The sequence below is a fragment of the Triturus cristatus genome, chromosome 9 (genome assembly GCF_964204655.1).
Source record: "Triturus cristatus chromosome 9, aTriCri1.1, whole genome shotgun sequence".
Lineage (NCBI taxonomy): Eukaryota > Metazoa > Chordata > Amphibia > Caudata > Salamandridae > Triturus > Triturus cristatus.
The window spans coordinates 778,720,900-778,734,367 of NC_140592.1; the positions used below are offsets into that span (position 1 = coordinate 778,720,900).

General features: G+C 42.6%; 1 protein-coding gene across 1 annotated transcript in view; it reads right to left on the reverse strand.

Moving 5' to 3' along the window:
* The window catches only part of LOC146798834 (uncharacterized), a 92,961-nt gene that overhangs the window by 70,105 nt on the left and 9,388 nt on the right, over window positions 1–13,468 (reverse strand). The window contains exon 2 of the mRNA XM_085626150.1: window positions 8,456–8,582. Within this exon, the coding sequence (XP_085482276.1) occupies window positions 8,456–8,582 (127 nt within the window). The remainder of the gene's footprint in view (window positions 1–8,455; window positions 8,583–13,468) is intronic.

The window sequence follows — 13,468 nt, forward strand, 5'->3', positions numbered from 1 at the left end:
AGAACTGTTTGGATTTGTTTGCTCACGACACCGTGATAGCCCCGGACGGAGCTATCGACATCAAGGAACTGCTTTTCAAGATTATTTTGATACCTGAAGATTTTTAAGTACTGTATTGTGGATTTTTATTGTTTTTGGTCTTGTCTTAAGTATATAAAAATATTGGATATTTTCCTAAACTGGTATGGTGTCCTTTTGTAGTGCTTACACTGTGTTACTGTTGGTTATGTGCAAATGCTTTACACACTGCCTCTAAGATAAGCCTGGCTGGTCGTGCCAAGCTACCAAGGGGGTGAGCAGGGGTTATTTTAGGAGTGTAACTCCCTTATCCTGACTAGGAAGAAGGATCCCTATTTGGACAAAGGTGCAAGCCCTTGCCAACTAGAGACCCCCATTTCTAACAGTGGGGTTTTTCTCCGAACGGTATCCCTGCCTTGTACCCCTTTGAATAGCAAAGGGGTGTGAAGAGACGCCGTTAACTCTAATGGAAGCTGTAGACCCTCCATAGCAGCAGCTCACCCATTCCTGGAATCTCTCACCCAGCCCAAATCGTAACATAGTTTGTTCCACAAATCTCCAATCCACTCGATCAAACGTTTTTCGGTGTCGACCGTCAACAAAAGCACGTCCATTTGTGTTTGGTGGCCCTTGTCTATGAGGTGGAGTATCCTCTTTATGTTGTCTCCACATTGTTGAGCCTGGATCAACCCCGCCTGGTCTGGTTCTATTAGATTTGGCATATTTGGGCCCAATCTTGTGGCGAGTATGCCCGTGATTTTTTTTTAATCTACATTAAGCAGGGATACCGGAAGGTACGAACCGCATTCCTGTCTATCTTTTCCCAGTTTGGGCAGTACCACTATTGCCGCAGCTAACATTGTCGCTGGAATCGGGATTGCACTTCCGAAGAAGTTAAATAGTCTCATTAGTATCGGAGCTAATATGTGACACATTTTTTCATAGAAAAGTGCGGGGAAACTCCTCTGGGCCCGGAGATTTGAGCACTTTAAGTCGCGAGATCGCTGTGACCACCTCCTTGATCAGAATGGGGGCGTCCACAGACTGTGCTTGATCTGATATAAGTGTGGACATGCTAACGGACTGCAAATAAGCTGTTGTGTCGCGGCCAGATGATGTATCTGCTGTGTAGAGCTTATCATAAAACTCCCTGAAAGTTTGAGCTATCTTGTGATCTTCTGTGACCTCCACCTGTCCGGTCCTTTGTAACGAGAGGACCTATGTCTGTTGTCTTAGGGTCCGTAGCCTATTTGCTAATAAGCAGCCCGTACTGTCGCCCCCAATGTAGTAGGAGTGCTTTAATCTAATTGCTGCGTATTCTGCCCTGTCTAGGTCTAGTCCCGCTAACTGAGCCCTGGCCCCTTTTAGTTGTCTCCACACCCTTGGCACCCTTGTCCGGCTATGTACCCTCCCCAGTTCTCGCACCTGCGCAGCTAAGTTCGTTCGCATTTCCTTGCACTCTCTGTTGTCAGCTGCCGATATAGTTATTAGTTCCCCCCCTCACTACCGCCTTCATCGCTTCCCACAGTGTTGTAATCGCTACCTCAGAAGTATTGGTGAGTGCGAAATACTCCTTAATACATTTCGTAATTTGCTGTTCCACTGTTTTCTTGTGGAGAATAGTTTCCTTAAGTCTCCAGCATCCTGCTTGTCGGGACGCGGTGTTAATTGTATCTGCACGGTCACTGCGTCATGATCATAAAGTGCAGCAGGTTGAATATCTACTTCTTTGACAGCGCTATCCCAGAAAATAATCTAGACAGGCGTAGGACTTATGTGCGTGTGAGTATTGTGTCGTATTGGGGTGAGCCTCCCTCCAGATATCAACTAGCTCCAACTCCCCTAGCCATTTCTTCCCATCCCCGGATATCTCCCCCCTTTGGTGATACGACAAAGTAAAGCTTTAGAGAGTAATTTGTTTTGCTTGTACAATACGACTAAAATAATCAATATATAAATTAAATGAAATCCAGTATTTGTAAAGCGCAAACATTTACCCAAGGGTGTCAAGGCGCTGGGGGGCATCGGGAAGATTAAGTGAGCTACAGCCCAGAGTCACATTGTGCTGGGCTAACCTGCCAGTGGCGCAGGGAATCGAAAAGTGAGTCCCCATGTTCCGGAGTCAGCCGCCCTGGCTGCTGCGCCACACATCTTCTATAGATAAATGATTACATAGTAAGGGAGTATATGTGTAAGGAATATAATATATTGAGATTTGTGTGCTTTGCTTTTTGGAGTAGTGAGAGGAGATATTGATGTAGTGGTTTTCTGTGAAAGATTTGTATTTGCAGTACTGTTGGTGAGTGGTATTTCAATAGTACATGGGTGGTGATATGTTTTGAAGAAAATATGTGGTGTGTTAGAGGGAATGGACAAGAGTCATGATTGTTTGTTTTAGATTTGATCACTGGAATAGGTAATGTGTATGGTGGAATGGAGTGCAAGGATTGTATGGTTGTGTGTAATTGGTAAAAAGAGGAGGCGGGTGTTGGTGGATGGTGTGATGAGAGGCTGAGTATGGTTTTGTCATGATAAAAGGGAATCTGTTAGGAGCAAGTAGAAGCTAGAGCTGGTGTTTTATTTGAACAGGGTGTGTGTGTCTAGATGCAATAAAGTTATGTATAATGTGGCTTTGTGTTGTGTTGGTGATGTGTGGATGTGTTAGTGGTACAGGACAGAGTTGGGTTTTGTGTGAGAATGCAGGTGCCGTAGTGGCGTATTTGGGGCAGAATTGTGTGTAGGTATGGTTGTGGGGTTTTGTAGTAGTTGTGCAGTGGTTCAAAACACATTGAAATCTATATGTGGATTGTTTGTGATGCATGAGTAGAATGCCTTTGCTGATATTGTGTTTGGATGTTGGCAGATGTGGAGGGCTTAAGGTGGTAGCTCATAAGTGAAAACTAGGCAGCATCTCTGGCTTTAGACTCAACTCGACCAGGCCCAAACAGGCAAACTACCCATGACCTCTCTGCTCAGCCAAAACAGGCAACTGCCTTAGGCCTCTCTGCCCTTTGCCTCCCTGCCCCAGCTGAGACGCCCTGAGCCCTATGCTTGATTACCCTATTGGTCAATGGAACCCTAACCCTAAACTCTAGAGCCAATGGGAGACCTGCCCCTATTAACCAATCATAGCACTAACCCTAACAGCCAATCAAAGCCATAATCCCCAAGTCCAATAGGAAGCCCTAGTAGCAAATCAGAACTCAAACCATAGGCCCTTAGACCTACAGAAGTACTAGTCCAAGCAACCAATCACAGCAACAGATACAACAACCCATTGACAACATATATAAGAGCCAAGTGACCTTAACCCCAGACTGCTGTGGAAGGGAGGTGCTCCTCTATTCGGAATCTCCTTGGGTAAAGACAGGCACAATCAACACTTCCTAGCTTCCATATTCTACTTTTCAGGTAAGGGACCATTTTGAAGCCATTGAAATATTGCTTTTTGCGCATTTAAACGAATCCCTTTTCAAGCCAAAAAATTAGTGCTGCATACACTTTCCGAGCACAGTTTAAAACCGCAGAGCAGATTAAGCAATCTCCTAAACACAATCTGGTGAACGGGTGGTGAGGCTTAATACAGTCTTTGTACAAAAAAAACTAGGAGGGAAATGAATACAGTCACAGGTAGAACAAAGTATCAGTTTGAAAATACCAAGTTTGCAGATAGACAAGAGGTAAATTCTTATAGACACAGTTAGAACAAAGCATCAGTTTAAAAATATCAAGTTTGCGGAAAAACAAAAGAGGCAAATGTAAACAGACAAGGGCAGGGGCAAAGCACTTTAAAAAAAATTAAACTTAAATTCTATACTGCGGTAAAGGACTTAGCTTACTATGAGGATTTAGACGTGTTAGCGAAAATGGAATTGAACATACACAGCATGTGGTTTATACATTTGAGAAAAACTCGTTAGGCAGCAAAACATTGCATTCTGGAATTTTAAGTTTTTCTTTAACGTTATATTTGTTGACTCAAAAACCCCTGCATGCAAATCCCTCATTTCGCTCATCCCTACTAGCAGCTGTTAGCAGTGGTCCACTCTGAGTCAGAGATCCCTCTTTGCAGTGGGACCGCAACATTTATGACCCTAAGTTAAAAGGGAACTGGAGTGTCTCCTTTTATCCTTCATTCAAACAGGTCCAGTCAACCATCAAAAATGCTTTTGCCAAAACCCGACACACACCAGCAATAGTCACAGAGCATCAAGAAACTTCAAGACCCCCTCTTACCTCCATAGCTCTCATGCACCCACTCCAGATGCCACCAAGTACCTAGACCTGGAACACAATTTGGGTTGGCTCAGAAACTAAGCTCTCTAACCTCTGTGCTCTCGGGGGCACCAACCACGAAAAAGGATGCAAGGGTTGTGGCTGCAGAGTTGCGGCAGCAGAGTGTGCGGATCTCGGCGATACGCCGATGGGAGAGTCATGAGGTCCTACTGTATACGAGGCGGCGAGCCGACGTGATCAGAAGCGAGTGTACCCGAGGAGATAGTGCCAGGCCATAGTGATCACTCATTATTGTTGAAAAAACAGTGGTCTGGGGAAGGCCACTAAAGTCCTCGGGTAGCCTGGGCTACTATTATTTAGGATGAAGCGTACGTCTAAATTAGTAATGAGGAAGGAGTCCGAGCAGGACTGGAAAAGCAATGTATGCAGGGTCACAGGGTTGTAAGAATGACATCACATTTATTTACATCATAAACGGAGTATCATTCACTTTTTAAGATAAACTAGTGAAAGTGCGTGAAGTGATAGGTGCTGGTGACTTAAAATTTACATCGCATTGACAACACTGTAACAAAACTCCAAAATTATTGAGTTGCATTTAAAGGAGTTTCGGTTGTGAAAGTCGACGGCGTTTCGATCTCATTGGTTAGAGACCGTCATCAGGACAAAAATGTGTGAGCTGGTAGGATCTGGCAGTGTGGTGACTAGATAACACGGCAGACTGTTGGTGTTTTCGTCAGCGGGTCCTTATGGGGAATATGGTGTCCACGAGAGAGTGGTCCACGCATCAAGTGGTGGATGGGCAAGGGGTTTTCTGGAGACCAAGTTGAATGAGGTGACCCCGGGGCCTGTGAAGGCCAGTTTTGGGGAAAGGAGAGGGATCCGTGATTTCTCCGGTCTTAGCAGCAGGTAGTTAGTCGTGCTGGGTCGTGCTGGGATCGGCCGTCGCGGGTGAATCAGCGGGTGCACCGGCTGATCCCAGCACGACTAACTACCTGGACCAAAATAAGAAGAAAATACTAGTTATAAGAGATTTCCAGGCTTTGTTGACCATAGGCAGCCCTAGTTTAGAGACCAGTGAAGAGTGATTCGTACACAATTTAAAGCTAGTAAATAAACAGCCAGATAACCCCTCAGTACCAGCAATCCTTGAAAATGTTACACTAGGGATAATATAAAGCCACCCTGGATGCCAATAGAAATTATCAAGTAACTTAGTGGTACAAAATTCTATTGCTCTGTAAAAAACAAACACAGAAAATTCTGGAGTCCCTGTAGTAAAAGTACATTGTTGAGATCTGCGAAACTCACACCTTAAATCCAAGGAAGTAGAATGGTGCAAACACGTAGAAGATGTGTAAGCTTCACTGATTCTGGTGGTCAGCTGCAGCTACTGTGTTACCATCAGAGAAATTACACGGTTTCCCAGATACCAGTATAAAAACTCATCAATGTTGGTAGGTCCTCCAAGGCAACAGAGCCAAATGGTATTCTCATAGATGACTGAAAAATGAATCCTCTACTTTAGGCCAAAAGCATCTGAACAAGTTTTTGATGACGTTTTGCAAAGGGGTAATCTGGGTGTGGGAGTAGGTTAGTCTCTATTCAGAAAGTGCGTAAGGAATGAGTTTAAAAAATGAGAGGAAACTCTTTGTGAAATATATTGCTTATCCTGGTGTTTTCCAGGGCCCTAGAAGAACTAAATAAAACTACACCTGCTGGCAGACTCCCTCAATGACAGTTTTAAATTGGTCCCTTTTTGAGTTATCCAGTTTGAAAGTGGGTTGATTTTGTCTGTTTGTTAACTCAAGAGTGTCTCTACTGTAGTGGTTCTGGATACACCTGTGCTTGGCTGCATATGCATTGCTCTCGTCTCATCACAATTGACTATTTTTTCCTACTCTACTGCTTTTGATTCCTGTAGATAAGCAGAGAAACTATCAGTCTTACATCACTAATTATATTACCTGCAGTTATTAACTATGAATATACCAAAATAAAGGCTGATCCTAAGCTGTCCTCCCTTTATAGGTCCATATCACTTCTGTCTTTTGATACTGGTCAACATTTAACGGCAATGAGATTCAGAAAACAACATCTTTCTCGATGCACAATCTGGTTTTAGACCAGCTCATTCTACTAGCTGCCATCTCTGATGACCTATACCGGACCATTGACAGAGGCACTCTATTTAATCTGTATGCGAGACCAATAGCATCCCTTATTTGTTTGTATGGATTAACATTTTATGGCAAAGTAGATGATATACAATTAATGAGTTGAAGAGACTGGCCAGATATGGATGATTTTTCAAAAATGTTTACATTGAATGTGACAAAACTGAGGGGCTAGCAGCGAGTATTATTTGCAACATTTGGGCCGATAGCTATTGTACTGACAACACAGGGCAAACGTCCATTGCACTGGAAACAGTGAGAAACATGGAAGTGATTTCTGACTCCAAGCTAACTCGAGCTCCCCAGACCATGAAACTTAAGGAGGCTATTTCCAGCTACTAAAATCCTAAGTAAAATATTTCCTATTTTGCCATCTAACTGCTGAAAAACTGTATCTGAAACTACCATCATGTTATGCCTAGATTAAGGTAAAGAACTGGTGTTAAAAACACTAGTCACTGCTGATGTGGGGCAATGTATAAGCTCTGTGTTAACCTCTTTACCTGGTACTTTTGCAGGGATTCTGCACATACACAGAACTATGCGCAGGTAAATGGGACCTCGGTGTATAGGGGCTAAGTCTTCCCACTGCCTTAGTGCCCACAAACCCAGAACCGACTAGCTATAGTGTCTCATTCCTCCTCCTACACATTCATGAAGATGCAAATGATTAGACACCACAGAACACAACACTCCTGGATCTCTCAGGAATCATGGTAACAAGACACACCTTTTCGCCCACATTCTCGTACCTGTCCACAACAAGAACTGACTGAAACACGAATATCGTTTAAAATGTTTATTTCAACTATTGTGCTCTAAAACGCAGTATGTGAGCCACAACCAGCAGCAAAATGCATAATATCAATACAGTTAGCATTGCAGCAAGGCCATATATCATAAAGGGAGATGTCATCATATAAAGAGAGTGGAAAAAGGACTATGAGGCCAAACCACCCTCCTCTTTGCAAGCAGTATTATTATATAATAGAAGATCTCTGGCCTTTGTCAGCAGACCCGATACCTTAGTGCATAGATGGTATATCTGCTTCATAGAAACCACATTGCTCTTCTCCCTTGAAAGCTCCCTCTCCAAGTGTGTGTTTCCTAAACATGCATCCCCATAATATCAAAGTAAGAGTTTCCAGCAGCAGTTATGTTAGCATGTTTTGTGTAGGTGCTAGGGACTGACCAGAACAGAATATCAAGGGGCATTGTTTATCGACCTTGCTCACAGTGTTCAGACTAAACTCCAGGACAGGCAGAGAACGACCAAAGCAGACGGTTCTCATGTGAAAGGCATAAACAGAGTCTTGCAAAAATAAAGCCATGTAGTAATGTGCACGAAAGCAGCATCATGGTTGCTGGGTTCAAGCTAACTTAGCGATGTCGACAACGTACCTTTCGGCCACGTGACAGTACTGAGTAACTGGAGTCCTGTATTGGGTGTATTAGGTGCTTTTTCCTATCCCAACTGTCCCTTGAGTAATGTACTACGTTTATGGAATTCAGGCATATCTCTCCAAATAAGCTCCATAATGAAATGTCTACAACATTTTAATCAAGAATCTTTGCTTAGCTAAAATGGAGCTTAATGTAAACAAAAAAATGTTCGAGGTGGCGTGGCTTACAAAATTGTATAGAACTTTGCCTGAATATTTAAGAAAAACAACCTAAACAACAATTTGATGTTTACTTAGCTAATGAGATAAAAATGTTATAAAGTGCCTACTTGGTAAGACAATTACAAGAATCATATTTATAAACTACATCATCGCTCACTTACCTTTGACTGCAACTAAGTCGTTAAAGATTAAAGCTTGGAAAGGAATGAGTTTAAATTAATACCATATACTCCTACAATAAAAATCACTGCAGGTAACAATTTAATAGCTTAAATAGTACAAACTCAATCCAATTAGTAGAGAGTAGATCAAAAAGTGATACTTAGAGATCCTTGAAGAAAGAAACAATTATTACCTAAATAACAAAACATTTTGATAAATAAATGTACTGACACGTACCAAGTGATATTAAAGCTTTGTGAATTTCCATCATCACGTTCCTGTAAAGGTCCTTCTGCCATTTATGTAAAGGTTTCCAATCCTCTTCAGAGAAATAGGCAGAAGCATCAGGGAAAATAGCATGCACCTAAGAGAGAATTTGTTACATCATTTACTCATCAAATCCGTTAAGGGAAATCAGATATAATGGAAATCGAAACATTTTAAATAAATGTGTGACTAGCATTTCACCTGCTAAATAAATCCAGAAGGATTAAAGTATGATTTACAGGCAGCCTGCTACAAGCATATGCACACTGGAAATGGAACGTTAGGCCACCACACAAATGATGCGTCTTTTCTTAACAATGACGAGTAATGATTTGGCCCGATAGGGAAAAGACATAGGGCCTCATGTAGGAAGCCAAATACCGGTCGGTAACGGCCGATTTTCGGTAATTATACCGTTACCGACCGGTATTTTGGCTTTTGGTATGTAGGGGGCTCATTTCTGTATTCGGTAATTTACCGAATCGGTAAAATTACAGAATCGGTAATTTTACCGATTCGGTAAATTCCGAATACAGAAATGAGATGTAGGGGGAGTGTGTGGGTGTGTTTAGGAGTCGGTATTTACCACCAACTAATAGTTGGTGGTAAATAATTAATGGATGTGTGTAAGCATTTCTAAGCGCTTAGCAGTGTGCAATGTGGCAGACATACATGCCCTTAGGGCATGTATGTGTGCCACATGTGCACACATGGCCGAATCAGGGGTGCAACAGGGTGTCAATGTGACACCCTGCCACCCTTGCATGTGTTCCCCCCATTACCGAATCGGTATTTACCGATTCGGTAATGAGGCATACCTTCCCATCAATGGGAAGGTATGCCTCATTACCGAATCGGTAATTACCGATTCGGTAATTACCGAATTTTAACGAATCGGTAAAAATTACCGACACTTTACCTACATACGAGTTACCACTTCTTAAATACCGATTCGGTAACGTTCGGTATTTAAGAAGTGGTAACTGGTATGCTACCTACATGAGGCCCATAAAATGCAAAGGCAGAATCATTGGACAACACATAGTTGAAACGTCCTGTTATTGCACAGACAAAAAGTGCAAGTTGAACTGTTAGATGTGTAATTGTTTATGCGTGAAAAAAGAAAGATCAGCAATTCAATTTTTCAAACAAAATCACTGTTGCTTAACTGTAGAGGCAGACCTAGTATTACTTGGGACACTGGATAAAGAGGCGGAAGCTGTGTACAGAACACCACCACTGGTGTACTGCATCAACCATCGTAGGGTGGCTGCAATGGAAAAGCAGGTACATTAGTATGTAAATGTGTTGGTGGAAAAACCTGGGGGGAGGTTAAATTCCTAGGGCAGACCTAGTAAATGTGGACCTCCTCAACTCACTCCCCTTATTAAGGCTTTTATTACGGAATGGCCTCGTGGGAAGTATTTTTTAAACTGGCTCAGTAGCTGGAACCATGTATACAAGTTGCTGGTTTCCAGGACCTTGCCTTGGCACCACGTCCCTTCCAGTAAACAAGATACCATAGTCATCCACTTAATATATGGGAACCTTGGAAGTTGCAACTATGTACTCTATGTTCCCCTGAAGAGTCATGGCTTTAGTATAAACTTAAATAATGACCTTACAATAACCCTGCTTTGTCAGAGGCACACTGAAAACTTGGGGGACACTCTACGTTATGAGGCAGAGAGTAGGGCATTAGCACTAGATTAGTCACCTGGGTCACTGTCGTCTGTAGGTGTTTAGTCAACAGTCCGGCACGAATATCCACCTGATACTGCGTTCAAACTCAACTTTTTGGATATGAACTATTTGTATACCAGTTGCGTCAAAGTGCCATGCATTAGTCTAAAAGGCTTTCTAAGTTGTTAAAACAGCTTTTCAGCTCTCTGGAATAGAAATCAACACAAAAAATGCCAGGGTGGTAACTCTGCGTTTGAAAAAAATATGTGATAAAACTGGAGAAGTGTTATATGAAAATTAAGCAACCAACAATAGCTTTACCTTAGTGAGTATTGTGGATGCCTGCTAAATTTCCTGTATTGTTCCAAGTTCTAATTTGATATAGCAGTTTCTTCACAAGCCTGAGATTGGTAACTGAAGGACAGTCAAGACTCTACACCTGTATGTTTGGAAAGTCGGCCCAGGGAAGTGCATTGTATTCTATAGATTGTGATTGATAGCACAGGAACCCACAGGGTCAAACTATAGTCTACAAAGTGACTATCCAGGGCACTGCCTGTCAACCCTAGGTAAGAATAATATGCCTCTGCTTAGGACCACTCGGATTGTTAATTATCCCTTGTCTGATCATAAATCAACCACAAAATCTATTGTTGTGATATTCCGTAATGGTAGTGATGATTGTGGCTGAAGCATTGTCAGAATTGGTGGTCTTTCAATTTTTTCCTTGCAACATTTAACTTAAAGAAGCTGAGGGCAAGTGCAAGGTTTTGCTGTGATAAAGCAGATGCTCGGCTTTGAGTCTTATGAGTTGACTATGTGCTAAGGTGAAAAGATCCACTGAGGAAACATCAGACTATACAGTATGTCAGTAGTCACAAAGTGGCCACTGCATGGAAACACACGAGGATATGTTTGTCTTCATGGCAGTAACCTTTGTGAAATGCAGGGGAAAGAAAGCACAAAAAAACATATTTACACCCCTCAGTGCAGCCAATAGGAATGACCTAAAAAGGACTGAACTGGTTAGATCTGAGAATGTTGTGTTTGGCGAAAAAGAAACACTCCGAGATCCATAAGCCACCTGAATGCCAAACTGGCAGATGGGACAGTGAGTATAGAAACTGCGGTGAGGATGGCTGAACAAAAAAATAGAGGGCCTCACTGAAAGGGTGCACACTGTCGAGGTGTACCTAGAGCAGGTTCTGTCCGTAATTCTGATGCTGGGGGAGAACGACATGAGTAACTTGCACCATGGATTCCATCTTGAATTTGGATGGGAGTATAGAAGTCTCGAAGGGTGTGCTCCTCAAAACCCTTGGCTTCTCTATCAGTAGGTGCAGCATCATCAGCCAAGGACTTGTAGAAAGTCCTAAATGTATTCATAGGAACTCAATGTGAATCTGCAAGGCAGCTGATTACTCAAGACTCAGGCTCTCCCGGAGGGTCCCATGATATAACAAGGAACTGAAGGGCATCCCACGCGGAACAGAGATGTTTGTTCCATCAAAGCCTGTAGATGTGATGGGACAGGGCCAAAAAGTTCCTCCCTACCTAAAAGGGAGAGCCCAGCAGCAGGTATGCGTCAGTGCTCCAAGAGAGTCTATTGGCTCTATGCATGCAGAGCCACATGAACTGTGTGCAAATATTCCATAGGGTCCAGATCTGCTGCTTGGAAATGACGAGGGCTGATATGTGAGTTGGTGGCTCTAGGTTATAGCTGGGCAGACTAGAACTACCTTAACACCTCAAGTATAGTGAATTAACAGAAAAACATGGGAAACTCACCACTGAAATAAAGACCACCTTCACACCTAACAGAGGCACTACGACAGAGCCAGGTGTCACATCTACCCGCTGACGGAGCTATGGACACTAAAGATGAGGTCAAAACTATAGTGTTGGAAATGAAAACCAGCCTCAGACACAATAAACACCATAACTAGCCATTAGGACCAACTGAAGGACAGTCTCTAGATTGCAGTTTGGATATGGTGAAGCAAAACATTTTTACCTCGTGGATGGGTCCAACACTTCTAATGAGACAATACTGTGCATGAGAATATGCCTCCTTATTATGCATGCCTTCACTCCGCATGCAATTATAATGTGGTTGTTACAACAACCGCGTAGTAACAACGCATACCATTACCCTGCAAGTCGTAACAACGACTTGCGGAGAGGGGCACTGGATGTTGGAGAAGTATAATTTACTATTCCAACTCCAGTCTTTGCGGACAGTAGAGAAGGTGTCGGATTTTAAATCCAACACCTTCTCCCCCTCCGCAAATCGTTACGACTTGCGGGGTAATGGTATGCGTTGTTACAGCACGGTCGTTGTGACAACCGCATTGTAATTGCATGCAGGGTGACAGATTTGTGTTAAGGGCTGTTTAGCTGTGCATGAATATGGTCATAGCAGTTATAAAAATAAATAACAAATATCTTGAATTGTATTCTAGACACAACAATATTAGGACTCCAGTATCCAACACAGGAAAAGCTGAGCTATTCGCTGAGAACTTTCTTGCTAAACTGCTTGGTCGATCTCAGATCTCGGATAGCTACGTGATTGAGGGTAGCAACATATACCGGGCCTGCAGACCTATGCCTATGGCAGTTCCATGGTCAAGAGTAGCCTGTTTTCCAAATTTTAGGGACTGAGATGCTGTCTTCCGATTAACCACAAAGAAAGGCAAGTTGGAGTTTCATGGCAACCCTTTGGCCCCATTTTCAGATTCCACCACAGCAGTACAGGAGGAGAGAATTTTTGGCTGTTAATAGACAGCTCTCTTCCCTGTACAAGTATGCAGTGCTGTGCTCGGCCAAGTTGAGACTTCACCACAACAGAAAAACATGTTTAACAAGTCCATGAAGACAACCAATATCATTAAGTCTCACCTTACTGATGGGTAGATTGTGTGTCAAAGCATCTTTACGAAAGATTCAGATATACATGGTAAACCAGACTCTACAAGATATATTGTATAGTTCCATGTAGTATGTTGATCAGAGGTATTTTGATGAACCAGTTTATAGCGATATTTGGTATGACACAAGTGTAGATTGTGTGTCAAAGCATCTTTACATAAAGATTCAGATATACATGGTAAACCAGACTCTACAAGATATATTGTATAGTTCCATAGTTATATGTAGTATGTTGATTAGAGGTATTTTGATGAACCAGTTTATAGCCATATTTGGTATGACACAAGCCTGTCGACACCCACCTCACCCACCAACTATTATACTCCAGATTCTACTGGGATTGGGCACCCTGTACAGCTTAGAAATGTG